General features: G+C 38.7%; 3 protein-coding genes and 2 long non-coding RNA genes across 5 annotated transcripts; 1 reads left to right on the forward strand and 4 right to left on the reverse strand.

Annotated features, from left to right (window-relative positions):
• Nucleotides 1-5532: 5532 nt before the first annotated feature.
• On the reverse strand, nucleotides 5533-7298 carry LOC120769764 (probable cytochrome P450 6t1). Its single transcript, XM_040096936.1, has 3 exons — nucleotides 6776-7298; nucleotides 5909-6709; nucleotides 5533-5850 (listed from the first exon to the last, which is right to left on the reverse strand). Exons 1-3 carry the CDS (start codon nucleotides 7235-7237, stop codon nucleotides 5566-5568), a joined length of 1548 nt encoding a protein of 515 aa, XP_039952870.1. The 5' UTR covers nucleotides 7238-7298; the 3' UTR covers nucleotides 5533-5565.
• Nucleotides 7299-10561: 3263 nt separating this feature from the next.
• LOC120769767 lies at nucleotides 10562-11203 on the reverse strand. Its single transcript, XR_005704883.1, has 2 exons — nucleotides 11094-11203; nucleotides 10562-11037 (listed from the first exon to the last, which is right to left on the reverse strand). It is a non-coding gene; the product is annotated as an uncharacterized LOC120769767 (long non-coding RNA).
• Nucleotides 11204-12627: 1424 nt separating this feature from the next.
• LOC120768867 (pre-mRNA 3' end processing protein WDR33-like) lies at nucleotides 12628-15396 on the forward strand. The gene is made up of 2 exons (XM_040095622.1): nucleotides 12628-12657; nucleotides 15043-15396. Exons 1-2 carry the CDS (start codon nucleotides 12628-12630, stop codon nucleotides 15394-15396), a joined length of 384 nt encoding a protein of 127 aa, XP_039951556.1.
• A 979-nt stretch (nucleotides 15397-16375) lies between these two features.
• LOC120768535 lies at nucleotides 16376-17619 on the reverse strand. Its single transcript, XM_040095270.1, has 5 exons — nucleotides 17542-17619; nucleotides 17125-17465; nucleotides 16964-17047; nucleotides 16808-16897; nucleotides 16376-16738 (listed from the first exon to the last, which is right to left on the reverse strand). Exons 3-5 carry the CDS (start codon nucleotides 16996-16998, stop codon nucleotides 16414-16416), a joined length of 450 nt encoding a protein of 149 aa, XP_039951204.1. The 5' UTR covers nucleotides 16999-17047; nucleotides 17125-17465; nucleotides 17542-17619; the 3' UTR covers nucleotides 16376-16413.
• A 3648-nt stretch (nucleotides 17620-21267) lies between these two features.
• LOC120768975 lies at nucleotides 21268-21734 on the reverse strand. The gene is made up of 2 exons (XR_005704810.1): nucleotides 21624-21734; nucleotides 21268-21571 (listed from the first exon to the last, which is right to left on the reverse strand). It is a non-coding gene; the product is annotated as an uncharacterized LOC120768975 (long non-coding RNA).
• Between the last annotated feature and the right edge of the window lie 3711 nt (nucleotides 21735-25445).

The following is a 25445-nucleotide window of genomic DNA, read 5'->3' on the forward strand; positions in this document are numbered from 1 at the left end:
ATTTTCAAATAATATACAAATTGAAAAAAATTATATATTTAATTATTAAATTAAATTAATTTATGATTGCAAAGATAATTAAATTAAATAATTTATGATAAAATTAATTTTTAATTAAATTAAATTAAAAATTAATTTTTTTTTTGTTGTTTTTAAGCCCTTCAGTGCCTGACTGTATAAAAAGTACTAAAAATAATTCCGAAAGCTGAATAATTCATATTTTACATATACATACATACATACATACATATGTATATTTTTTTAGTAATATTTCTTAAAAAATATTTTCTTTTGGTTAATTTTTCCTTAAAATTTTTTTAAATTATTCTTATAAAATATATTTTCCATTATATAAAAATATATATAATTTAAAATAATATTTTTTATATAATTTAATTTAGTCTTTCCCACAAAATATTTATTCATTAATTTTTCTTAAAAACAGGTTTATATTAATTTCTATTACAAACCGGTTTTTATTAATTTTTTTTATTTTTTTATTATTTTTTTTTTTTTTATTAATTTTTTTTTTATTTTAACTACTAATTTTACTTAAAATAATTTTTTTTTGGATTTCTTACACAATTCTGCAACAAATTTAGAGAGTTATCTGTATAATATAGTTTATAAAAACTTATTTATCATTTTTTTAATATTAATTTTTTTCATTAATTTTACTAGAAAAAAAATTTATTTATTATTAATCTTTCCTGCAAAATTACTTTCTTTTTTTTTGAAGCTTACCACAAAAATATTTTTGTCAAATTTTCTTAAAATTTTTTTACTAATATTGCTACAAATAATTTTTTTTTTATTAATTTTACTTACAAAACTCTTTTTTTATTTTTGTAAAAAATATATTTTTAGCATTTTTCTTCAAAACATGTTTCTTAATATTCTATAATATAGTTGAGAAAATATTTTTTTTCAAGTTCTCTTACAAAATTTCTTTTTTATTAATTGTTCTTATAAATTATTCTTATATATTTTATAATTTTTTTTATTAATTATTCTTATACATATATTAAAATTTTTTTTTATTAATTCTTCTAAAAAATTTTTTCTCTACAATGTTGTCTTTTGCGTTCAGCTTCAAAACGTGTTTTAAATATTGTATAATATAGTTTAGAAAACATTTTTTCTAAAGTTTTCTTACAAAAATAATTTAGTTTTTTATTAATTTTTCTTACAAAAATTGTATTAATAGAATTTTTATTAAATTTTTTAGTAATATTTCTTACAAATATTTTTTTTTCATTAAATTTTCTAACTGTTTTTTTTTTAATGTTTTTTACAAAACTAATTTTTAACAAAATTTCTTACAAAAATTGTTTTTAGTACAATTTTTTTCAAATAATTTTGTTTTTATAAATTTTTCTCACGAAATACTTTTTAATTTTTTTATTTATATTTTTTTTTTTAATTTTTAATTGTTTTTTTTTTTAATTTTTTAATTGTTTTTTTTTACAAAATTTTGCAAAAAACTGTATTAGCCATTATATTAATCTTCCTGCATAACAAGTCCTTGCACCTCCCTCCCATCCATAAAACCTCATTTTCTCACCCACAACTGTCTTTATGTTCTCCTACCAGCCACCTCATCCCAATTTTACCACACATACACACACTTGCGCATTATTTTCGTATAAGTACTTGTTGGTTCACTTGTTGCGGTTTACTTTTATCTACCTACTTCTAGTATATATGTATATTAGTGCATATATGTATGCGTTGAACTATTTAGAACTAGTATATAAACACGTATACATGTATATTTACATATGTATTAATCCTGCCTAGTTCTTGAAAACCAACAAAAATGCAAAAAACAAAAACACAAATTAATGAAAATGAAAATTGTGCGTGTTTATCTGTGTAAATTATATAATGATTGTGTTTAGTTAATATGCTGCTCTTCGATAAACTATAAACATAAAAAATTAATAAAAAAAAAAATCTGCATAATTATAAATATTAATTAAAGGCATATAAGTGAATTGTTTGATTATAAAATATAATTAATTATTTAACTAATTGATGGAGAAACAAGAATTATTAAGCCTAAAAAATATCAATTATAATATTTAGTTGTTAGACGTAGTTAGCCTTTTAAAATACATACATACATAAATACATATAATAATAATTAAATATATATAATAATTATATTAAATAATTATAATAAAGATTACATTAATGAAATTTGACATAAACAAAAATTGTGAGTAAATAAATATGTATGTAAAGTTAAATTAATAAAAAATTACAAATTAAATTACCGTAAATAATTTAATTAATTAAATACCACTTTCAAATTTGTTTACAAATACAACAAAAATATAGACGCATATAATTAATTACAGCAATTACAGATAATAATTTGTATAAAAAAGAATTGTCTAAGAAAGCAAATTTTTAAGCCACCAAACATACATACAAACATACACACATACCTATATATGAACGTGTGTGTATGCGACACTTTTTTGTTGTAATATTTGCTTTAAAAACGCGTTGCCACATGCTCATCAACACATCACACTCGCCATCAGCCAATCCATCAGCCGCTTTCACTCTCAGCAATTCAACTTGACTCAAAGCATTTCTTTGGTTTAACAATAATTTTTGTTTTTAATAAAAAAACGCGCTGAACTTCATTATTATTATGTAATCGGCGTTTTATGCTATTTATTTTGAATTTACGAATTTTCCACACATTTTATTCAGTATTTTTGAGGCAGTTGCTAAATGTGGTCATTTGTAGTCAATAATAATAAAAAATAATGTGAAATTTAATTGTTGTTGTTTTTTCTATGTGATCTACTATTAGTAGAGTAAGGATGATCCATTTCTAACTGTTTTGAAGAAAACATACAAAAACTTCAAATTTAATGGAGAATGTTTATTAACATTCGAAAGAACATTAATTGGCATTTAATTTTTGAAAATAATCTTTGTCAAATGTTGGCCACGGATGGTCCATCCGTTGCGTCCAATTTCGATGCCTCGGTCAAGCATTTCGACTGGTAACTGGCAAATGACATGCGTGATGTTTTGCTCCAAGGCCTGAATCACAGCAGAGTTGTCCACAAACACTTAAGGCTTTACATATCTCCACAAGAAAAAGTTTAACGGTGTGATATGACACGATCTTGGTAGCCAATCGACCGGCCTAAAACGTGAAATTATCTGCTCACTAAAGTGTTTTCTCAATAAATCCATTGATTGATGCGATGTGTGGGAAGTCGCGTCGTATTGTTGAAACCAAATGTCGCCGAGATCACGAGCTTCAATCTCAGGCATCAAATAGTCGGTTATCACGGCGCGATAACCATTGATGGTTACGCTCTCATCGGCATAATTTTTGCAGAAATATGGACCGATGATTCCACCGGCCTACAAACTCCGCCAAACTGTAGTTTTATTCTTGATGAAATGACAGCTCTTGAATCTCTTTTGGTTGCTCTTCGTCCCAAATGTGACAATTTTCCTTGTTACCCTTTGCGCCAGAAATGAGCCTTAACGCTGAACAAAATTTTACTCGAACTCGACGATGTCACTTGGGAAGGTCGAGCGGCTTCAGTTCTTTTACAAGCTCTATCTAGCGCCCCTTGTCCAGTGACATTTCATAGATTGGAAGTGAAATTATTGCGTTTTAAGTGTCAGTATGTTTGTGCAATCGGTGCGAAAATGAGCTTCGAATGAGCTGTTGCTCGATAATGCGCCGTCTCATCGATCGACGCTTGTGTCTGATTATTTGACCAAAAATCACGTTTTAACCATTAACCACTCCCCGTATTCACTTGATATGGCACCGTGCGACTTCTTCCCTTTCGGAAAAATGCATTTGCTCATGAAAGGAAAGCGTTATTCAGACGTAGCGGCCATTCAAAAGGCTTTCACCGGCATACTGGCGGCCATACCGGCCAACGAGCTAAAATACTCGTTCGACATACTTTTAGTCCGTGTAAAAAGCTGTATTGAAGCAGAAGGAGACTATTTTGAATAAAATAAATTGATTTTGCCGAAAAAAAACATTTGTTCTGTTTTTTGTTTTTTTAAATCCTGTTTACTACGGAACGCACCTTGTATTTTCTAATAATGAATGCTGTACCTCAAGATGGGTGATGGTGTTGCGAATAGTACGCACAGTAAACCGATTATGTTGACCAGAACGTGAATTTTCATAAAAAAGTTGAGCGATTTGTAAACGTTGTTCAGGCGTAAGTCTTTCCACGATGAAATGCCAAACAATACTGATCAAAAATAACATGAAAAGACTCACGGGTGATCTGTCAAAAAAAGGCTATTGAAAAAGGTACATCTACTTGGATCAGCAGGTATAATATAGAGGACAAACACAAATGCTTAAGGTAGAGAATGCGACGTTTCATAACTAAAAGTTGACCTTAAACTTTCTGATTCAAATAGGGTTATATATGGCCGAATAAAATCCGGTTCAATTTTAGTATCGTAGAACCGGATGTTTTGGGAATCGCACCAGTGAACGCCGTCCTATAACTTTCTCTGCAAGAAGCCTAAAACTCTATCCTGCTAAATCCACAGCCTACTATTTACAAACTGGATATAGGAGTACAGATTGCACCTCAACATTTCGCTCGATGATGTCAAAACTCCGACGGTAGGTGTCACTTCACTCTACGCAGCACACAACAGCGATTGTCATGGTAAGTACAGAATCGCAACAAGATTCTACCAGTTTTTTTACAGCAGCTGCTTAAGTTGGTACACCGCAGAAGTCCATTCCGATTTTTAAAATAAAATAGATAAAAATATCGAACAAAGAATTTATTTCAAATTTTGATTTTCGAAACAAGCGGAATCGTTGCGAACCCTGGACCGTGCCCTGACTAGACCAGGTTGTCTCCAGTGCCTTCATCGAATCTATTTTAATGTCTGCAGTAGATTCAGAACGCGTTCCGCAAAACAGATTTTTCAAATCCGAAAACAGAAATAAGTCACAGAAAGCCAAACCTTACAAATACGGTGCATTATCCTGGAGAAAAATTCATTAATTTTCTATCCACAAAAATTCTATCGTTCACCTAGACGCCGCAAAACGCCAAGTACTATACATTATTTACCGTTTGACTCCTGACGGGTCCAATATCTGTTTCGCGCCAGCAATTTTTACAACCGAAGTACTACTAAATAAGTCAAGACTCACAGTAGAAGGAAAGTTTAACAGAACAAATACTTGGAATATTGGACTCCACGAGTCCACGAGGACGACTTTGCTGCATACTCACTTCTGAAGTGACTTTGTTATACGGTGTGAAGTATTAAAAGACACGCGTTTCATTCTGGATCTTAAGCGATGGTGAAATGTAGATCGCGGTTAGCGGTATAGGAAGAAACATATCGAAATAAGGATTTGTTTTTAGTGAGACTTTGTATCAGTTATATCGTTCATAAGTGCCAACCAAATTAGGAATATTAGAAGAAAGTTATCAACGTGGTAGAAATGGCTTCATATAAGACTAGTTGAATTTAACTTATCTTAACAAACAATTTTTAACTGCTCAAATAACACATTTATTGCCATCAGTAAATTTTATCCTTCACAAAACGCAAATAAACGCCACCCTTCGGCGCCAAAACGAAGGCTGTCTCCTCGAATTTCATTTCTGGCAAAGTCGAGTCGCAAGTCTCCACACGAAAATTCTTCAAAATATGCACAAGTCCCGTTTTAACTTCCAGCAAACCCAATAAAGTGCCAATACAGCCGCGTGGACCGGCACCAAAGGGCAAATAACTCATCGGTGCATGTAGTTTGCGGTTTTCAGGTGAGAAGCGCTCCGGATCAAACTCGAGCGGTCGCGGCCAGTACTGCAAGGAAGTAGAAACTATTTATAACAAAGCTTTAAGACAAAGCCGATAAACGCACCCGTGCATCACGATGTAAAGCGAGCACCGAAATATATAACGGCATGCCTTTCGGTATACGATAGTTGCCGCTTGTTTGCTCCAGCAAGTAGCCTTGCTCAGCGGTACAGCGACGATCCAAAAATGAAGTGGCGGGATACAAACGCAGCACCTCATCGACGACCATGCGCATGTATGCCAGCTCACTAGAAATCGTGTCATAATCAAGCGCGCCACCACATTTCAGCAACGCCTCACGCAGCTCGGCGCGCAAACGCTGCTGCAACTCGGGATGCTTGGCGAGTTCATAGAGCGTGAATGTGATTGTCGAGGAGGACGTGTCGAAGCCAGCTAGTAACAAGAAAGCGGCCTGTGCTACAAAGAAATCAGGTTGGTTCAGTACGCTGTCCTTTGCGCCGTTGGCAGCTTGACGCTTCAGCGCGATAAATATATCGATGAGATCGTTGCGTTGGTTGCCAGTACGCATGCGGTCCGCAATCGCATACTCGATGGAGGTACGCATGAATTTCTCATACTCTGCTGAGTAAAGATGTGCGCGTACGAGCCGGACCCGCTCCGGCACGAAGAATATGGTAAAGAGATGTAGTAGACGCCAGAGACGTGGCTCATTCACTTCAACGCACATGCGTCGGAATTCAGCTTGCGGATTCGCCAAACTGTTAGCTGCGATGCCGAACTCGAGTGAGGATATGATGTCGGTGGTGAAGAGCGCACACAACTCCTTTACCTCAACGATCGCCGCGCACGCATCGTCAGCTGTAAAGTTCCAAGCGTTCATATGCGTCTCCAGCTTACCGCCAATCTTTAATGGAGTTTAATGGTTATTATAGTTAACTTTTTGAGAACTTTTCAAGGTGCTAAGACAAACCTCTTGCAGCAGCGGATACATTTGCTTCACCTTGCCATGAGCAAACAGCGGCGAGAAGATATTATGTATCTCCTTCCATACATCGTATTCCGCAAAGAATAAATTCAACGAGCCCATGGCATCGCCTACCGGGTCACTGCGTTCGAAGCGGCTCGCAAACGCGCTGAAATCGCTTACCAGTACACGCTTGATAAGCGCAGGGTCACGCAGCAGCAGCGCATGATTATGCAGCACATGTATGCCCACAAAGTCTTGACCGCTGGCGGCTTCATGATTGTAGAGCCGCTCAAATTGTTCGCCGAAACAGCAACGATAACGGAGTAGATCGAAAATGTTGCCCACAATCAGTGTGGATGGTATGTGTGGCACGCGACGCCTTTCCCAAAAGCTAAAATGCTGGCGCAACCAGTAGTAAGCGGCCGCCAAAAGGCTGAGGCTTAGCGCTAAAAATATGCTGAACATAACTGGTTCTCTGCTGGTTTTGAAAAATATTTAGTTTCGGTATGTTTGCACCTCAAGAGGCGTTCGTAAACTGCACTAAGTGGTTTGCCCTTTGAGACTAGCGGCTTAGCGCTCATTGTCTGTCTAATCAGTTGCAATTTTTAAATTTGATTTTAGTGCATTTAAAGCAGATAAGCCAGGCAGAGCTTTTAGTAGTTGCGCTTTTGCACTTAAGTCTCCATTTTTGCTCTTGTGTAAGTTTGTAGGTATGGTCAAAGTTTTATTTTATGAAAGGGTTTGCTATAAAAAGCTCATTATTGAAAGCTCAGCGAAAAGTTTGAGGTCGGTAAGGGACGTAAACAAGTAACAGAGAACGTTTATAATACGTCTCTGCAAGTAAAAGCGTACATAACTATCTTCAGATGGATCACAGGTTTGTATAACTATTAAGGCGACACCATCTCTGTATACCATTTGCTTCGAATTGACTCTGACTAGCTCAAATAAAGTGTTTGTCAGACGATTTTTACCATGAAAAAAAAAACCTGAAAAATGAGTTTGCTTGAAAATTCTTATTTTCAATGAAATCACGGCTACGGAACCGTTGAAAATATTGCAGAAATGTTTTGGCGAGTTTATTGTATCATGAACACAAGCAAGCGATGACTTTGCCACTTAAATGCACAAAGCTTTCAGTAAAGCTTGTAAAGTTACCTCATTGTCTCAAGCGCATTGTCCAACCACCGCTCTGATGACAATAACATCATAAAAGTTAGAGAAACTCTGCTTGAAAATGGTTGTGTAGGCATCAGGGAGACAGCAGAAAATCTCAACATCTCTTGAGAATCGACTCAACACATTTTGGTTAATGTTTTGGGTATGAAGCGTATCAATGCCAGACTCGTACCAGAAGATATGAATCTTTAGCAAAAAACGAGTTCGAGTAAAGGTCGCAAAAGCCATCGCTTGAGAATCCCACATGCATCAAACTTATCATTACCTACTTGAGGATGCTGACTTCTAAACAAAAATGAGCCGAAAAAAAAAATGAAATTTACTGAAAGCACTCCAAGCCATCCCAGCCAAGGCTTACAATCAGAGTATGGAAAATTTAACTAAGCGTTAGCAGACTTGTATTGGCTTCAATGGAGCCTATTTGGAAAGCGATAATAAAGAGTTATGGAAAAATCCGTGATACGTATTTTTTTCTTAGACCGCGTCAAATTTGATCAACTGGTAAGGGGTGTGTTTTCCGACCATTTTTTGCAGCAACTCGGACTGTATTGTCAGCAATAAGGCGCTATATATTTACTTCCAAGGAGTCAGTGGTCTCAGGCTTATTTACGTAGATAAGTGACTTCACATAACCTCACAAAATATATTCCAACCGTGTTAAATCGCACGATGTTTGCAGCCACGCCACTAACTCTCGGCGCGAGATAAGCACACTTCGAGAAGTTTCCTAAAATAAATTGATTGCTACGTTGTCTGTAAGGTATGTAACACCGTCTTGTTGGAAACAAAGGTCGTGCACATCAACATCCTCCAATTCACGCAGTCTTTAATATGACACCATAGAGTTCCCCATTGATTTAACATCACGGCCGACTTTGAAGACATATGGGCCAGCAATTCCCTTTGCGCATAGAGCACATTAAAAAGTGAATTTTTAGGATCGAAAGGCGACCCAACAATCATCACTCCAAATGCGACAATTTTTTTTATAAACGTACCCATTCATATGGAAATCGGGATCGGTGGCCATGTCATTCTTGATCCATTCATCGAACGATAATTTTCTTGACAATTTTGGTATTTTATTTATGAAGTAAGAACTAATATGAGCTGTTATGTGTATTTTGCTTCTGAGTATGTCTTCCGAAACTTAAATCAGTACCGAGTCTTTGTCGGTTTCTGAGGAAAGGGTGAAACTCTTGTGTGAGCTTGTAACTAATACTTGAAGAGCCTCTGATTCCGACATAACGAAATAGATCTAACATATTTAGATTAGGGTTATATTTAAATTATCAGCTTGCTCACTAAAGAGCTTACGATACTAAATTCTCCAACAAGCGATTATAATATAAGTACATAAACTACAACTGCATGGAAACTACCACGAACTCTATTCTTCTTCTTTTTTACTAGCGTAGGGTCCGCTTACGCGTTTGTAGCCAAGAAAAACAACAGCGCTCTAGTTTTTTATTTTCGCTATTTGGCCCCAAGTCGAGATGCCAAGTGCAGCCAGATCCTTCCTCACTTTACAAATGCTATCCATAAGGTCTTCCTCTTTCTCAGCTGCCACTGACGGGTACTGTGTCAAAAACCCTCAAAGTTGGAGTGTTCTTTTCCATCCGGACAATATCAGCCAGCGCAGCCGCTGTGTCTTAATTCGCTGAACGATGTCAATATCGTCGTATAACTTGTACAGCTCATCGTGTCATCGCCTGCGGTACACGCTGCTGTCAATACGCAAAGGACAATAAATCTTCAGCATAACCTTTCTCTTTTAGCTCTGCAGCTCGTATTATTTGCACCAGCAATACATTGAAAAAGTATCAAGTCTGAAAACTCGCTTGGTATCGAACGTCTCGAAGATGCCCTTTCCGATCCTGACGGAGCTTTTGGTGTTGCTCAATGTCAGCTTACGCAGCCGTATTAGTTTTCTGGGGATACTAAGTTTAGACATAGCGGCATAGAGGCAGTGCCTTTTCTTGCTGCCGAAGTCGGCTTTAAAAATGGCATGTATCGATATTCCTTTTCCCGGTAATTTCTAAGATTTGAGGCATGGTGGTCTGGTCGATAATAGATTTTTCTAAAGCCATACTGACAAGGTCCAATCAGTTTGTTGACGGTACCTTTCAGTCTTTCACACACTACGCTCGATTATCCCATGGTAATTGGCGCAGATTGTGGGGTCCTCCTTTGTGGATTAAGCAAAGCACTCTTAGGTTGCAATCGTCGGACATGTTTTTGTCCGACCATAGAACTCTCAGTGGAAAAAATAATTAATATAAACGAAGCCATAAAGAGTAACTACATATTATACACAATTACCCTTCTAGTGCCTCGTGGGGTCAACTATATCCAGCTAAAATTAGGCACTCGCATAGTGGCAAACGGATTTTGAGAGAATTTCTATTGGCAGACGGAGCTTGAATATTTCGCTAGAACGTTATTTTCGGGAAATGAATTTCTTTTACGTATTGAATCTCATTTGGTTCGAAATGATCATCAAGTACTTCAACGGAAATTTGAAGCCTCGGAAAGAAAACATACGCCCTGGGTCATACGAAGTATTCAAATTTCTACCATTACCACTAAAAAAAAAACACGAAAGCCATCTCATTTTATTGATGTCAAAACGTGTGTATGTTTATTGGCCAATTTTCGTGTTTACAACACATCAACTTCACTCAGCACAATGTGTGTTTGTCGTGTATTCGTTTTTCCTGTAACATTTATTCTTGCAAAAATTTCAAAACGTTCGGTGCTGCCGCCAACAATGGACGCACTAGACGCAGATGGCTCGCAAACACACTTCCTATGACTCGTGTTCGCGACGATGGTATCTCAGCCGAAATAGAAACATCCTGTGGGTCGACAAATATTTGACTCACCACAGGGCTTACGACAATCAAGACATGAGCCATATGATCCGCTCGGTCCACACGGTGCACAGCATGGCCGGCAAGGTCCGCAGGGACCACATGGTCCGCAAGGGCCACATGGCCCGCATGGTCTGCATGGCCCACAGCGGGGCGAGCAGCAGGAATATGAGCTACAGCAGGAATAACACATCGTCGCACGATTTCTTAAAGCTGTAGAAATTAATTTAAAGAGTCTGTTCAACATTACAAATGGAGGTTTTACTTACAACTTAGTTTAGAAATTCCTGCGAAACAAAAAAGTTACAAACGAAAACTCTTTTGTGGCCTTTCTTCCTGACGAAAATTTTGGTATGACTGAAAACTTAAAATTTCAAGTGAAATTTATTTCAATGTACATCTTTTATTTATAATTGTTATAGTGAATTGCAAAAACAAGTTTTAACCTTTACTTAAAGGATCTTTGTTTCTTAGATCCTTAGTAAAACAAGCTACAGTTTGCTTAAGAACTATTAAGTAAAAGTTTAATATCAAGTCCTCCTCGGACCGATTTTGATCGAATGCTATTTGAAGCGTATCTATTCGTATTCAGATGTTATAATCATCACATTTACGAGAAAGGCCGGGAAAACTTTAGAATGCCGTCATGGGATTTCGTAAGGGCAACCTTGCTGCGCACAACGCATGAAATATCTTAACGGATGGCTCGAAAATGGGGGATGGTGCGGGAATATTTTGTCCACATTCAGATATATGACAGCCTTTTAAGCTGCCGGACCACTGCAGTATATTTGAAGCAGAGATCTTTGCTATTGGGAAAGGCAGAGGAGCTCGCCTATAATGCTTCAGTAGATAACTTCTCAATTCATAACTACGTTGACAGACAAGCAGCAATCAAGGCAGTAATCTCGGTTCGCATATCGGCCAGAAGTGCCAGGTCGCCAGAAACAAGCGACTTCACTTCTACTGAGCCCCATGTCACAAAGGCATCGCCGGCAATGACATAGTGGGCGAAACTGCTAATAGTGATGTACACCTGTCATCCAGTAATGTAACCGGCATTGCTAAGCCCATACCTTTACGACAATCTGGACAAGAGCATGGCAAGAAAAGTTAAATTTCAATGGAATGATCTATCAGGATTCAGTACTGAAAAAGTCGTGTGCAAAACGAAAGATCAAAATACACAAAGTTCCTACGCATTATAAATAGAAAAGACTGTGGGAACATGATTCTAATGCTCATTGACATCACAGTCTGGTGGCGGCACACGTCAGCAGGCATGGTGATGAAGATGACTGCAGAAATGCCAAGAGCAGGGCACCAGGCGACCGATGTAGCAGCTCTTGTGGTCACACGATTTAAGAAACTGGAAGATGTATCGGTAGTGAGGCCGCAGAACCTGTTTAAACTCAAGTGAAGCGCTGGCATCCTGAAGGATGACTACATCTCATGAACTCCGATCCCACTGGCATCGCTAAGGATCAAAACAGGTCTATGCGTCGTTCATGAGCCTTTCTTAATAACCTAAGGGAAATCCATTAAACGAAGAAAAATGAGGGTAGATAAAGGGTTTAGTGAGTTTGAGAAAAGGACAGATAAGATAGATGATATATTAAAGCTGACCATGAGGGAATCAGTCGAAATCAGATGTACTTCGATGTGGTGATATGAGATGAGATAACGTGAACGATTAGACTATAAGACGAGACATGACAAAATGAGTTTTAATGAGGTAAACTGCTAGACAACCGAAACTGAGAGAAGAGTTGAATAAGTTGAAGTCATAATAATAAAGATAAGATGGAAAAAGATGAGGTTTACAAGGATGGCGTAAGATAAGTTGATGCGAAATGAGATTGTATAAAATTGGTAGAATGACTTGAGATATGACGAAATATGGTTAGAAGAGTTGCGATGCTTTAACATAGATATCAATCGTTACTGGCTTGTTGGCATAGACCATAGACTTGACGTAGCGCCACCGGAAATAGTCTAACGCCGTCATATCGCACGACCGAGGCGGCCAATTGACTGGGCCATTTCGTGAGATAACACGTTCACCAAATTGGTTTTCAATAAATTGATTGTGAAACTCGCTGTATGGCTTGTGGCGTCTTCCTGTTGAAACCTTATATTGTCCAAGTCCATGTCATCCAATTCGGGCCAAAAGTGTTCGGTTATCATTGAGCGGTAACGTAGGTAATGGAAGAAGTACGGCCCAATAATGCCGCCGGACAATAAACCGCACCAAACTGTAATTTGTTCGGGATGCAATGTTGACTGATGAAGTACCTTTGGAATGCCGTACCGAGTTTCGATAGTAAATTAAAACAGAAATAAAATAAATTTTTCGTTGTTGGAACGTATATCTTTCTATGATGAAATGGCAAACTTTACTGAAGAGAAATGTCGGTAGAAAGAACGGGAAAAATGTAACGCAGTATGTTGCCCCTTCGGTCTACTTTTGTGGCGTGCTTATTAAAGAACCCGTTATATGCCAAGTTTCTTTGAGTTCGTCAATCCGTTTTGATCGCTGTCTTCCTCTTGCTTTAGCAATGAATGTGACCTCTACAATTTGCGCCTACGTTTTTTTGTCGTCCCTTGCCATTACTGCAATTTGATAAAGCGTATGACATTTTCACCTTGTATAAGCTGATCTAGTTCATTCTTGTACCTTACACGCCACTTGTCATTATCTTTTACTACTCCAAAGATTTTTCTTAGGATCTTTCATTCGAAGGCTTGTAGTTTGGTTTCTGCCTTTTTTACTTTTCCATGAAAATGGTAGTTTTATGTTCGGCTGTTATCGGCTAAAAGCGCTCTATTGATTTGTAAGGATCTCATGATCTATTAAATAGGAGTTTTTTTGGGTACAACAACGGACTCAGCTGTATAAGAGAGGGAGCGATCTTTTAACCTAACCTTATTGTTAATTGGACGATTAGCTCGTAACAAGGACGGCAGAATCTACAACTAGACAAATTAAATCGAATATTCTAGGGCCCCATTCCGTATCTAGATTCGAAAATGTATGTATTCTATTTTAAATTCGGATCTACCTAACTTGGTGTGATAAAGTAATGAAACAGTCGGGATTATATAAAAAATATTTCGAAAAAATCTTTAGCCCAAGAAAACCAAAGACGTTTAACATTGTTCTCTTGTCACTGGCTACGCAAAAAGCAACTCTGCAAAGTCTTCAGAAAAGATTTTCCTCCTCAAAACAAAACTCAGTACGTTTATGTTTTTGAGTATTTTGCACACTTTTATTTACAAAATCTCAAAAATTAAAAAATGATATTTTATATTTAAATATTTTTATATGATTTTTGTGCCTTTCACCTTGCAGTTCACATGTTTATAACGAAATACACTTGCCATTGGAATTCACCCAATTCATTGCCCAAATCGACGCTGCGTTTCTTCATTAATCTTCATCTGCTTGCTTTGCTGCGTGCGCTCGTTTGCATTGGTAACTTGCTTTAACAACATCTACGCCCATAACACGAAGAGCCGTAACACGAACTGCCACACGGCTGACACGAACCCCACGGCGCACCACAAGGCGTGCATGGACCTATGGCACCGCATGGTCCTATACAACCCCATGGACCGAAGGGGCCATAAGGACCACAAGGAGTCGGTCGATAGCACCAGCAAGGGCACTGCATTAGGTGAGGGCTGAAGTCTACGAAAAATAAGCAATTGGGAATAATTAAAAACTATTTGCCGTATGTCACGAATTACTCACGTTTTTAGTTAGCGCAGAAATTTCTAACAAAAAAATTATCCGTGCCAATGAGGTGTTGTTTACCTTCGGAATTTTTGAAATTTTATGAATTAAAAATGATCATCTTTGACAATTAATGCAGTTACTCGGTGATTTTTAATTTTCAATCTACCTTTGCAAGGTGTACTCTTTTTATTCTCTTATATCTTCATACAAAATATCAAATGAACAAAACGACACATGGCAATTGCAGACGCATTCTTTGAAATCTATTATGTAACCGCTTGATCGACTCGCTGTCCAATGATCGCCATTACTTGTCAGCGCTTGTTGCATTTGAAATTCTATTTCCAACCCAAGTGTCTCCATATTTCTACTAACTCGTTCGGCAACAATCCCGCCTCTGTACACACAGTCCCAAGGTTTGTACTCCACAGTTGCCCAGCAAGCGTTACCTTACTATTTAGTATTTTGGTTTCAGATAGCGGCATGGGTTCGGGCATTTGGAGCACGGGCAACCGAACGCACAGCAGCCCGGGTATGGATTGCAGCAGGGTCCGCACGTACCACAAGGGCCGCATGGACCGCGCGTTATACACGGACCGCACGGGCTACAGCAGGGACCACAAGGTCCGCACGGACCGCAAGGTGAGCACGGACTGCATGACGACGGTCCGCAGCAAGGTCCACATGTTCCACATGGGCCGCAGGGGCTGCATGGGCCACATGGTCCGCAGGGGCTACATGGGCCACATGGTCCGCAAGGTTGGCACGGTCCGCCTGGTCGGCATGGTCCACACGGACCGCAGGGGCCACAAGGGCCAGTCGGGCAACCATAAGAGCCGCAGCAACCGCAACAGGGAAAAGACATTTTGAGCTGTTTTGTCCAAGTAAACTATTGGAGTAAAATGTTGATTGGTATTTAGTTGTAAGCATATTTACAGTTGTTTTCATACCTGTTAGTTAGAAGATGATAATCGAAAAGCTCGTGTAATTTTGTTGTTTATGAAAAGCCGAAAATTTTTTGAATGATTTGAGTGATTTTTTCCTGAAAAACAATTAGTACAAATAAAATATTTCTCATTGAGCACTTGGGATTAAATTTAGAACAAGTGGTCATTTCTTATCCAACCTTTAGGGTAACGGTGAATTGGTGGATTAAGGGTAAAGTGAAACCTTGCTAAGGCTGGGTGAAGCAACCTTCGGGCATGTAACGCTATATTCCTTTAATGACATATTTGGAGTCCGTGAACGCGCTGCTCCCAAAAATGATGCCTTTCTAGCTGTAAGAAAACGAGTTTACTACACGGACTAACGAATATCTTCACGAGCTCGCCTTATACTATTAATAAGTTATACTTGGTATAACTTTTGACACCTTGGAGACTCAAGCTCTACACTCGCAATCATATTTGTACGTCTGACTAAACAGTTATCTTTCATAGAGTCACCCAAACTACGTGCAGGTGTTAGAGCGCAAGCGGAACTAGATAAAAAACGAATCGATTGAAGTGGATTTGCCGTTTTCGAATTATTCTAATAGTTTTCTCCAAAACCGTTGCTTTCGAAAAGTAATATTCTCAAAGATCAAGTTGATACGATATTTTATATGTGATTCTAAACATAACATTGATCTCTCTTTTTGCACAAAGAGACTCATACTAAAAGAAGTGGACATTTCACTGACCAGTCAGAGGTCTCAACGTTATGACCCTACAAGCCAAAAGAAGACGGAAGTGAAGAACACAACTTGTGATAAACTAAGTTCCTGTTCCCTTAGATCTCTGATCTACTTAGTACCACCATAAAAACTCCAAATTTTCTTCCTCTATGGCTGAGGTGTGAGTTTTATTTTTTCAAGCATTCTTGTGAACTATCTTAAAGTCATTAACAATTTTTTGTAGACCCTTTCGAAGCTGGCTGCAGGGCAGACTGTTCGGCATCAGCATTGAATTTCTTTGCGAATGTGATGGAGACTTCTTTTTCGCGCTGTACCGACTTTCGTGACTAACAGCGGAAGTGTAATGTGGCCGATGAAATTTGCCAGGATCCATACGCACAGCATCGGCTAGCTCGCTAGATAATAAGAAATGGACTTTCCACTTGTTCATGAGCGTTGGAAATCTGCACGCTATAGATCGTGTAAAGTCCAGCGCCAGTTTTGTACCCTCATCTAGATGCCTACAATTACAAGTGCGAGCCCGTTGTTTGGGGGTTCATTAGTAAACTGTCATTTTAATTACATCATACTTAAGGGTTTTACTCGTCTCCAAAACTCTAGATGGTATGATCATAAGCTTTGTAGGTTTCTTCAAATCCTCGCTGGAATCCTGTCTGAAGCTGTGAGGAAAGCAATAACTCAGTAGTGTTTATTTGTTTTTTTTTTTGTTTCAGAAGCTTACGTACACCAAGGACTCCTTCGAATCGTTTGGCATAAGCATCACCCGCGGTGGTGGATCACTTTCTGGCGCAATTATGATCTTCGCTGAACTATATTACAAAAGAAAAAGAGCAAATACGAGCATGTGAGCACGTCCAACTCAGTGTTTAGTTCGAGCGTCACCTACATTTGCGGGAGACTACATTCCGACTGCAAGACTAATAGTTTCGTTGGCTTCTGCTTTTCGATCTCGTATAATTTTTGCGATTGCCTCAGCCGGGATGTTAGTCACGCCCAACGTTGGTGTTGTACCCAATTTGACTGCGATTCACGGCTAAACGACTGGTTAGGGCCAGTCCAGGCCGTTGGATCTGGTTTTGGACCTTGTGGTGTGCATGTACGGCTGCAATAACCATTAGGACAACATGTATTACAATAGCCATTCTGGCAAGCGGAAGTAGACGAGCCATTTTTATTGTTGTAGCAGCGATCGCACATCCTGGGTTGGGCGTTCTTCAAATGGAAGAGCTGTGAGGTCGCAGAGGGAGATTAAAAGCAAGAATTAAAGGAAATCCAAATTTTACAAACTAATTTTGTAACCTACGATTTTTTTAATGTAAACTTTTAAATTTTTAATGTTCTTGCTTAGCCGAAATATGAATGAATGGTTGAGAAAATTTTTTTCTGACAGATAATGCAAGGTTGTCTGGTATGAACAATGTTCTAACTTCGAAAATACGGTGGAGCAGCAGTGTTTCGACAGGACTTTTGCTCTATTTTTGACAAGATTGTCGAGAATTGGAACTTGTAAGAGCATATTGTTGGAAGATAGTGCATTTATTTCTATCCATTTACATACCTTACAATCTAGACCACTGTTTCGCGGAATCTGCATCTGGTGGCTCCTTCTCTGCTCATACAAGTGCAAGAAATTTGTGGGCCGGTGGTGTCAGCTCAAGTTTCAGACTACCAGATCTTTCAGCGGAGGTAGATCTACGGCTCCGAAGTCCAGCTTCCTTCAGAGGGGTGTGCATTCCCTCTGATAGCCGACCAACAATATTTTGCGCTCAAAACATGTCAAGAAGTGCATAACCTCATTAGTTTCAAGTTTTTTCTTTATTAGATTTGTCTGAGAACTCGGTCACAGCGGAATTGACGGATACTTCAAAGCCAATGAGTTCCAAGGTAGCACATCCTTATCCTAATTTCATCCGATTGGCACCGTGTCGGTTGTTTGATGTCCTCTAGCGCTCTAACGCCGCCGCCATGGGCTTCCAGTGAGCTTGGCAGGCGCTAGTCAACAACCAGAGGTTGTGCAATTGCGAGATCCTTCTGGCCCAAAGTGAACAGTAAGAGGTCGTTCGGACTACGTGCACTTAGCAAAGTCAAGTTAGCAGCTATTGTAGGTGTTCTGAGACTGTCTAATAGGAACACACGCGGAAGAAAGGTGGGGTGGAATCATTTTGTCACTTACTTTGCTACTGCCCGATATTTCCCTGAATGAGTTCGAAATATCTCAGTAGACAAACCTTTGGAGAATCTAGCGAAGTGGTTCGGATTGACATTAACCGCTTCAATAAAATTGTGGCTCAAAACGCTTCGTGATGCACTTTAAAGAGTTTTTAGGTAACACAATGGCCAAATATTTGTCCAAGTGAGATCCATACATTTTTTTAATCCACCCTGCCTAAACTAACCAAATCTAATTATTTACTTTGTAGGGGTCATCGCCAGGGATCACATCATCTCCGTCTCCTGGAATTATTCATGATGCTGGATCTATGTGATATAGTGGAGGACACAAAATATAGGACCGCGTGCAAAACCTCAATTTTACTATCTTTCTACCCACGGGTCATTGCGAAACATCCACATCTAAAATAAAAATTGGGACGAGACATCTTCCGTCTCCCAATCATCCAACTAAAAACTTTGGGCAGTTGGGTTGAAATAAATTAGTTTTAATACCAAATTTCCAACTGCGGCCTCAATAAGTTTTTCCAATACAAAATCGACTTTAGGCTTTGTGTACGACTATTGCAAGAATTTTATTACCAAAACGAAACATTGGATTACCATTTCTAATAGGACATGGATCATTTTTACATGCTTTATATAAAACACAAGGAGCGCTGACAAATACTTATGTATTCAGTATATACAAAGTTAATCCCTCACGACCGAATGTACAACTGATTGATACAACAGTCTATGGATGTACATATGCGCTTGTTGCAACAAATTTTTTTCGCCCCAATACAATTCAAAACATGCATGAAAAACTCCTTTAGAGCGGATATTAAGCTGACATCAATTTTCCAAATTCAGTCCAATTTCAGAGGCAACATGGATTTGGACAACAGTTGGAGCAGGGATCGCATGGTGGTGGACAGCAGCCTACTGGACAAGGTGAGGGACAGCAGGGCGGGTTCGGTGACGAATCTGGTATGCAAGGCGGTCCGTAAATGCCATGCGCTCCGCAAGCGGTAATCGGTCCATATGGTCCTATGGGTCCGTAAGGGCCACACGGAGCAACGGAAAAGCCGCAAGGTTCGCACATCTTCAATTGGCTTGGGGCTGCTGCTGGCGAAGTTGAGTGGGTTAGTCAAGAAAATATTTATTAAGTTTTTGCCAAACATAATTACCTTTTTCAAAAAAAATTGTAACGGACAAATTTTTTTGGATTTATTTTTAGTTAGAACAAAAAGTTTTGTAATGAAAATTTTATTACATTTTTATTTGACAATTAAAATATTGCATTGCTTTTTCATGTTTTGTCTCTTGCATATAAAGTGGTTTCAGGTTTCAGTATATCGTCAACCGATTGAGGAAGATTTCGCTTTAAAACCTATACCATATTTGTACTGATTTAGATTATGTTATGCCCTTCAAGAGTTTAGTAGGACTGCAATTACGGGTCATCGAAGCTGTGTGTAAAGGTCCTCAACCAGTCGTTGACCACTCTTCATATACCCTATGCGTGGAAAATCGGAGGAGTGGTCCCACTACTGAAACCTGGAAAACCCGCCAACATAGGGAAGTCCTATTGTCCGATAACTTTCCTCTCCCCAGTAGTGAAGACACTTGAGGCCTTGCTTCCCCCGAACTTCACACTCCACCTGAGCCTAGCAAACCACCACCATGGCTTTCGAAAAGTGCAGAGTGCCACTACAGCACTTAGCGCCATAAACGCCCAGATAGTTCATTGGACTTGTCAAAAGCCTTTAACACAGTTAATCACCTAACGCTACTTGAGGACATCTACGCTACTTTCAGGACTGAAGAGGTGGACTATGAACTACTTGAGGCGTCGTCAATCATCCGTAATTCGAGGTAAAAACTGAAAACTGAGAAGAATTAAACCAGGGGTTCCGCAGTGGGAAGTCCTCTACCCGTTATTGTTTAACTTCTACATCTCGAAACTCCCACAACCAGCAGAGGGAGTTTCCATCACCTCGTACGCTGATGATTGCACGATTATAACGTCGGGCAAAGGTCTTCCGACTATTCTCGCTTCCTCGCTGCACGGAACTTAATATTCTCCTCCACTAAATCCTTAGCGACCATATTCACAAACTGAACGAAGAAGAACAGACTGGATCTTAATATTGCAGTCGATGGCGTTAAGATTCCGACTGCCAATAGCCCTAAAATTTTAGGTGTGACTTTCGAAAGTCTCTGCTTTTGCACTCTTCATACAACAGCGATTGTCGCCCAAGTACATCACCTGCTTGGAGCGGGACCGTCTTCTGGGAGCATTAAGAGGTCATTCCTCAACTACGTCGAAACATAAAACAATACGACAACCAGAATTCGACGCAAATAACTTCTGACAATCACTAACCGCCAATCAAGGTAGAGCCATTAACACCTCCGCTGACTTCCTGTTTGTGTACTTGGAGTCAAACCACCACCCATTACGAAAAGTTCGAGTTGAATCTTCGTTCTGGTTACTGTAGCAACTCCTACTTATCCAGAATAGACCCTGACATATCAAACATTTGTCCAGCGTGCAAAGAGTCCCCGCTTGACACTAGAAGCCCCTTTGCATGCCCTGCTCATTCTACTCATCTGACACCCTTCTCCCTTTGGTCCGATCCCGTCGAAATAGGACGTTTCCTGGATCTACCGTTGGATCACGTCGATGAATAATCGAATTCTTACCATTCTAACGGAGATAAGGTACCCGTTACAACAACAACAACAGCGGTAAGATTGCAAGAGCAGTATAAACAACACCAAAACTAAATGTTCTTGAGAATATAAAAAAATTTTCCACTTCAAATCGGGGTCTTTGAGCAGATTTATTGCAAGTACTGAGGTTTCAATGTTTATTCCAAAATTTTACTTTATTTTCACTTAAAACTTCTTAATCCAAAAGCATAGTATACTAAATATTTGACTAAAATTAGTTCTGACGACAAGCTCCATTGCAGCATTTCGTATGTTACTGCTTAGCAGCAACACTTGGGTGGCGTATTATAGCAATGAGCCTTGCATGGACATGGCCAGCGGCAGCAGAAATCCGTACACTTCAGGTACCTGCAGGGGCAGACGCATGGCGAGCAGCAGCAAGGACTACAGCAAGGGCTACAACCAGAACACATTTTGTATGCGTTTGCCTAGAGCGTACCCTGAAATGTGAATTAGAGAGGCTTTGGGTGCTTATTAAAAACCCTTACTTACTTTTTTAGCCTTTGAAAAAAGTATAGACTGGAAATTTAGGTTCGTTTGTTGAGCCAAAACTTTTTGTAATGATTTTGAATTTTTTCTTTTTGAAAGATGAAAAGCTGAAAAATTTTAGACAGATATTGCAGTGAGTCCATGTTTGTTGCAAGTAGTTCTGTATCAGTGCATCATCTTGTCTTTTGTACTCAGGTTCAGCTCGTGCGCATACCTACATATATCATGGTGCCAACTTTACCACTTATTTTATTGATATTGGTTTTGACAATAGATTCCACAAAAGGTTCCAATGTTCTGAACATAGTCATAATCTCAACTTTGTCATTTTGTCTCCATTTTCACTTCGACGTCGTTATCGATCCCACTAAAATTCGGCTTACGTTGTTTTCCTTTGCAGATTTGTTCCTTACCAAAAAACGTAGATATATTTTCTCCTTTTGCTGAACATTCACTTTGGACCTGATTATAACGGCTTCGCTGGCTAGATCATGTTGTGCGAATGGATAAAAACACTCCAACTCTGAGAGTGTTCGACGCAGTACCCGCCGGGGGAAGCAGAGGAAAAGGAAGACCTCCACTCCTTTAGAAATATCAGGTGGAGAAGGAACTGGCTTCAAATCTCCAATTGGCGCCAAACAGTGAAAAGGAAGAACGACTGGCGCATCGTTGTAAAGAAGATGAAGTATAGATTGTTATACCATAGATACTGTCGCACGACTCTTAAAGAAGTACCAGAAATACTAAAAGTGGAAGTTCTGACGATAAGTTTGGCTCAAGAGAGCATCTCCCATACACTAAACTGAAAGACTAAAGGAATATGTTCAACTTATCGAAGAACAATTCGAGTTTCTTATTATGATAGCTAAAACCCTCCAAAGAAACCAATGAACCAGTCAGCGTAGGTGATTTCTTTTTTGCTAACTTTGAATTTTAAGATCGGATATCTCAAGCCGAACCTAGATACAATTTCTTGGATTCCGCAGTAATATCATCGGACCCTTTGACTACTGCTTAGAGTGTAATATACGTGGCAATGGAACTAAAATGATCCTCCACGTCATATTCTTGGAAATCTTTGAAGGATATATCTCCTGTTACTCGATTCTAACACTTGCCAGCTCAATAACTTTACAAGCTTAAACAATAGTCTTAATCGTTTTATCAGTCACAAACGGCTTGTGAGACTAATCTTTCGTATCACCTTTCCACAGCACAAATAAAATGTAAAAGTCACACTTTAATAAAAGCAGTTTCACTTTTATTAAAAAGAAAAAAGAAATTTGTAACCAAAAAAATGTGATATGTAGCTATTTTATATGGCTGCCTAGAACTTTTCTGGTCCGCTGTTGCTCACGTTGTTCAATAACAGAGATTTTCGTTGGGATCACAGTCAATTTAACTAAAAGTAAAAGAAATTAATTAATTTTGAAATAATTTATGACTAAATGCACGAATTACATAAATACCGATATTTTTGCCATTCGCCGTTCATTTGTCATTTAGCCGCTTTGAATTAGTGGTGCTCTAAATCCCAGAAGCTGAATTGGGACTGAAGGGATATAAAAAATTAATTTCACTCCAGCTTTTAGAGTGGTTGTACTTACAAAAGCGGCGTAGAGACGTCTAGCAACGGCCACAGCAGGATCCACACGGGCCGCAGCCGCCACAAGGTCCACAGGGGCCACAGCAGGGTCCACAAGGACCACAGCACGACCCACAGGGGCTACAGCACGAGCTATAACAGGGACTACAGCAAGAGCCATAACAGGGACCGCAGCACATTTCGATGTTAGGTTAATTTCTGAAAGAAATACAAATTAATTTTCAACGGTATGCGAAGAATTATCACCATTGAATTAAAATAAAAATCCTTTGAAGTTCTTGGAGGCATGTAATAGAATACGGAGAAGTTACTTACTTTTGGTTGCAACGGAAATTTGGTAGCTGGTTTTTAGCCGAAATATTGTTTTGGAATGAGAATTTTTCCAAATTAATTTTACAAAATATTTTCTAGCTTGAAAAATTTTTCCATGATTTGCTTGATTTTTAAATATTAATACAAGTACAGTATTTAATAAACAAGCACTAAATTCCTTTATGCTAAAAAATTTCCTAAAATTCTAGCTGTGCCAAGAGTTCCTGCTTAAAAAAAAGTTCAAATACAGAACACCCTACTCGAAAGAAGCAGAGAGGATATAAAAAAGTTTGTATTTTTACTTTGAAGACGAGGTTGATTGGTCAAAAATAATATACATATGTTTGACATCACAATCTGCGTCTTCTTCTTCTTTCTTTATAGGCGTAGACACCACTTACGCGGTTATAGGCGAGTCAGTCGTTCTTCCCTTTCGCTGTTTGGCGCCAATTGGAGATTTCCACGTGGTCTTTCTAATGAAGTCGAGGTCTTCCTCTTTCTCCACTCTCCTCGGCGGGCACTGCGTCGAAAATTTTCTGAGCTGGAATGTTTTCATCCATTCGGACGGCATGATATTGCAGGCGTAGCCGCTGTATCTTCATTCGCTGAACTTTGTCAATGTCGTCATACAAGTATATCTGTACAGCTCTTCTGAATTGCTTACTCAGTACGAAGCATGAGCAGTACGAAGTTTCCAATAGTTAGCAGAAGCGTTGGATTTCGAGGTTGACGTTGTTGTTGGTGTTAATACTGGTTCCAAGATAGACGAAATTATCTACGACTTCGAAGGTATGACTGTCAACAGTGACGTGGTTGCCAAGTCGCGAGTGCGACGACTGTTTTTTGACGACAGGAGATATTTCGTCTTGCTCTCTTTCAACACCAGATCCATTTTCTTCGCCTCCTTATTCATTCTAGAGGAAGCAAAACAATTTACATGTAGTTATAAAAATATGAGGACTTTTTTGATATTTGATATAGGAGAAGATTTTAGAGAAAGCAATGGACAAAAGATTTAAAAAATAACATATGTAGGTGCAATGACTGCTTCATAAACCATAGTGAAATAAGTCTAAACAGGATATTGAATTGGTAGCTTGTTCAATATGCAACTATAAGTTAGGTTAGATCGTAGTGCTGATTCTCGCGCCAAAGGATTCCACTTGGACAGTTTTGAAGGTTTGTCCGTTGTGTTTCTCTAAACTCTTAAAAATGGATCAGAAGACTTACATATATAAATCGCGGAGCGCTTTGAGTCTATTACATACTATTTTTTATGACGGCTAATATCAAATCCGACTACTTCGGCGAAAGTGTGACTACCGAAATGTTTCAATCACAATCTGGGAAAAGTGGGACAGTTGAGAGGAAAGTATCTAGAAAGTATTTCAGCTCACCTTCTTCTATACAGCTTTTGCAATTTACATCCGACAAGATAAGTGGCCATGGTTGGAACGTATCCAATTGGAACACTTACAATTGCGGCGAGATTGACTTTGCTGAGTGTGAGTAGTTTGGAAACACTTACGGTTCACTCTGGACCAGAAGGATTTCGCAGTCGTACAAGTTGTGATTATTGAGCAGCGCTTGCCGAGCTCAATGGAGATCGAAAGCCCAGCGCTAGAACGCAAAATGACATCGGACTCATCGAGTTTGCAGCTTTACGCTGTTGCTAATGAAGGCATGCGGTTCTGGACAAATTTTGAGTACATAGTCAGCGAGCTAGAAAAACAGTGTAGCCGTACAATTTAAGCAATGACTGCACATTTCTTAATTCGTAGCAGTGTACCGATGTAACCCGTTTCCATCAATACCACCTCCTGCCCTCCCTCTTTCACTTCGCTCCATATATGAAAAAACTTACTGCACCTCGTCAGGCACCCCGGCCCACATATCCCTCGCTGATG

Source organism: Bactrocera tryoni, chromosome 2 (genome assembly GCF_016617805.1).
Source record: "Bactrocera tryoni isolate S06 chromosome 2, CSIRO_BtryS06_freeze2, whole genome shotgun sequence".
In the NCBI taxonomy this organism is placed as follows: domain Eukaryota; kingdom Metazoa; phylum Arthropoda; class Insecta; order Diptera; family Tephritidae; genus Bactrocera; species Bactrocera tryoni.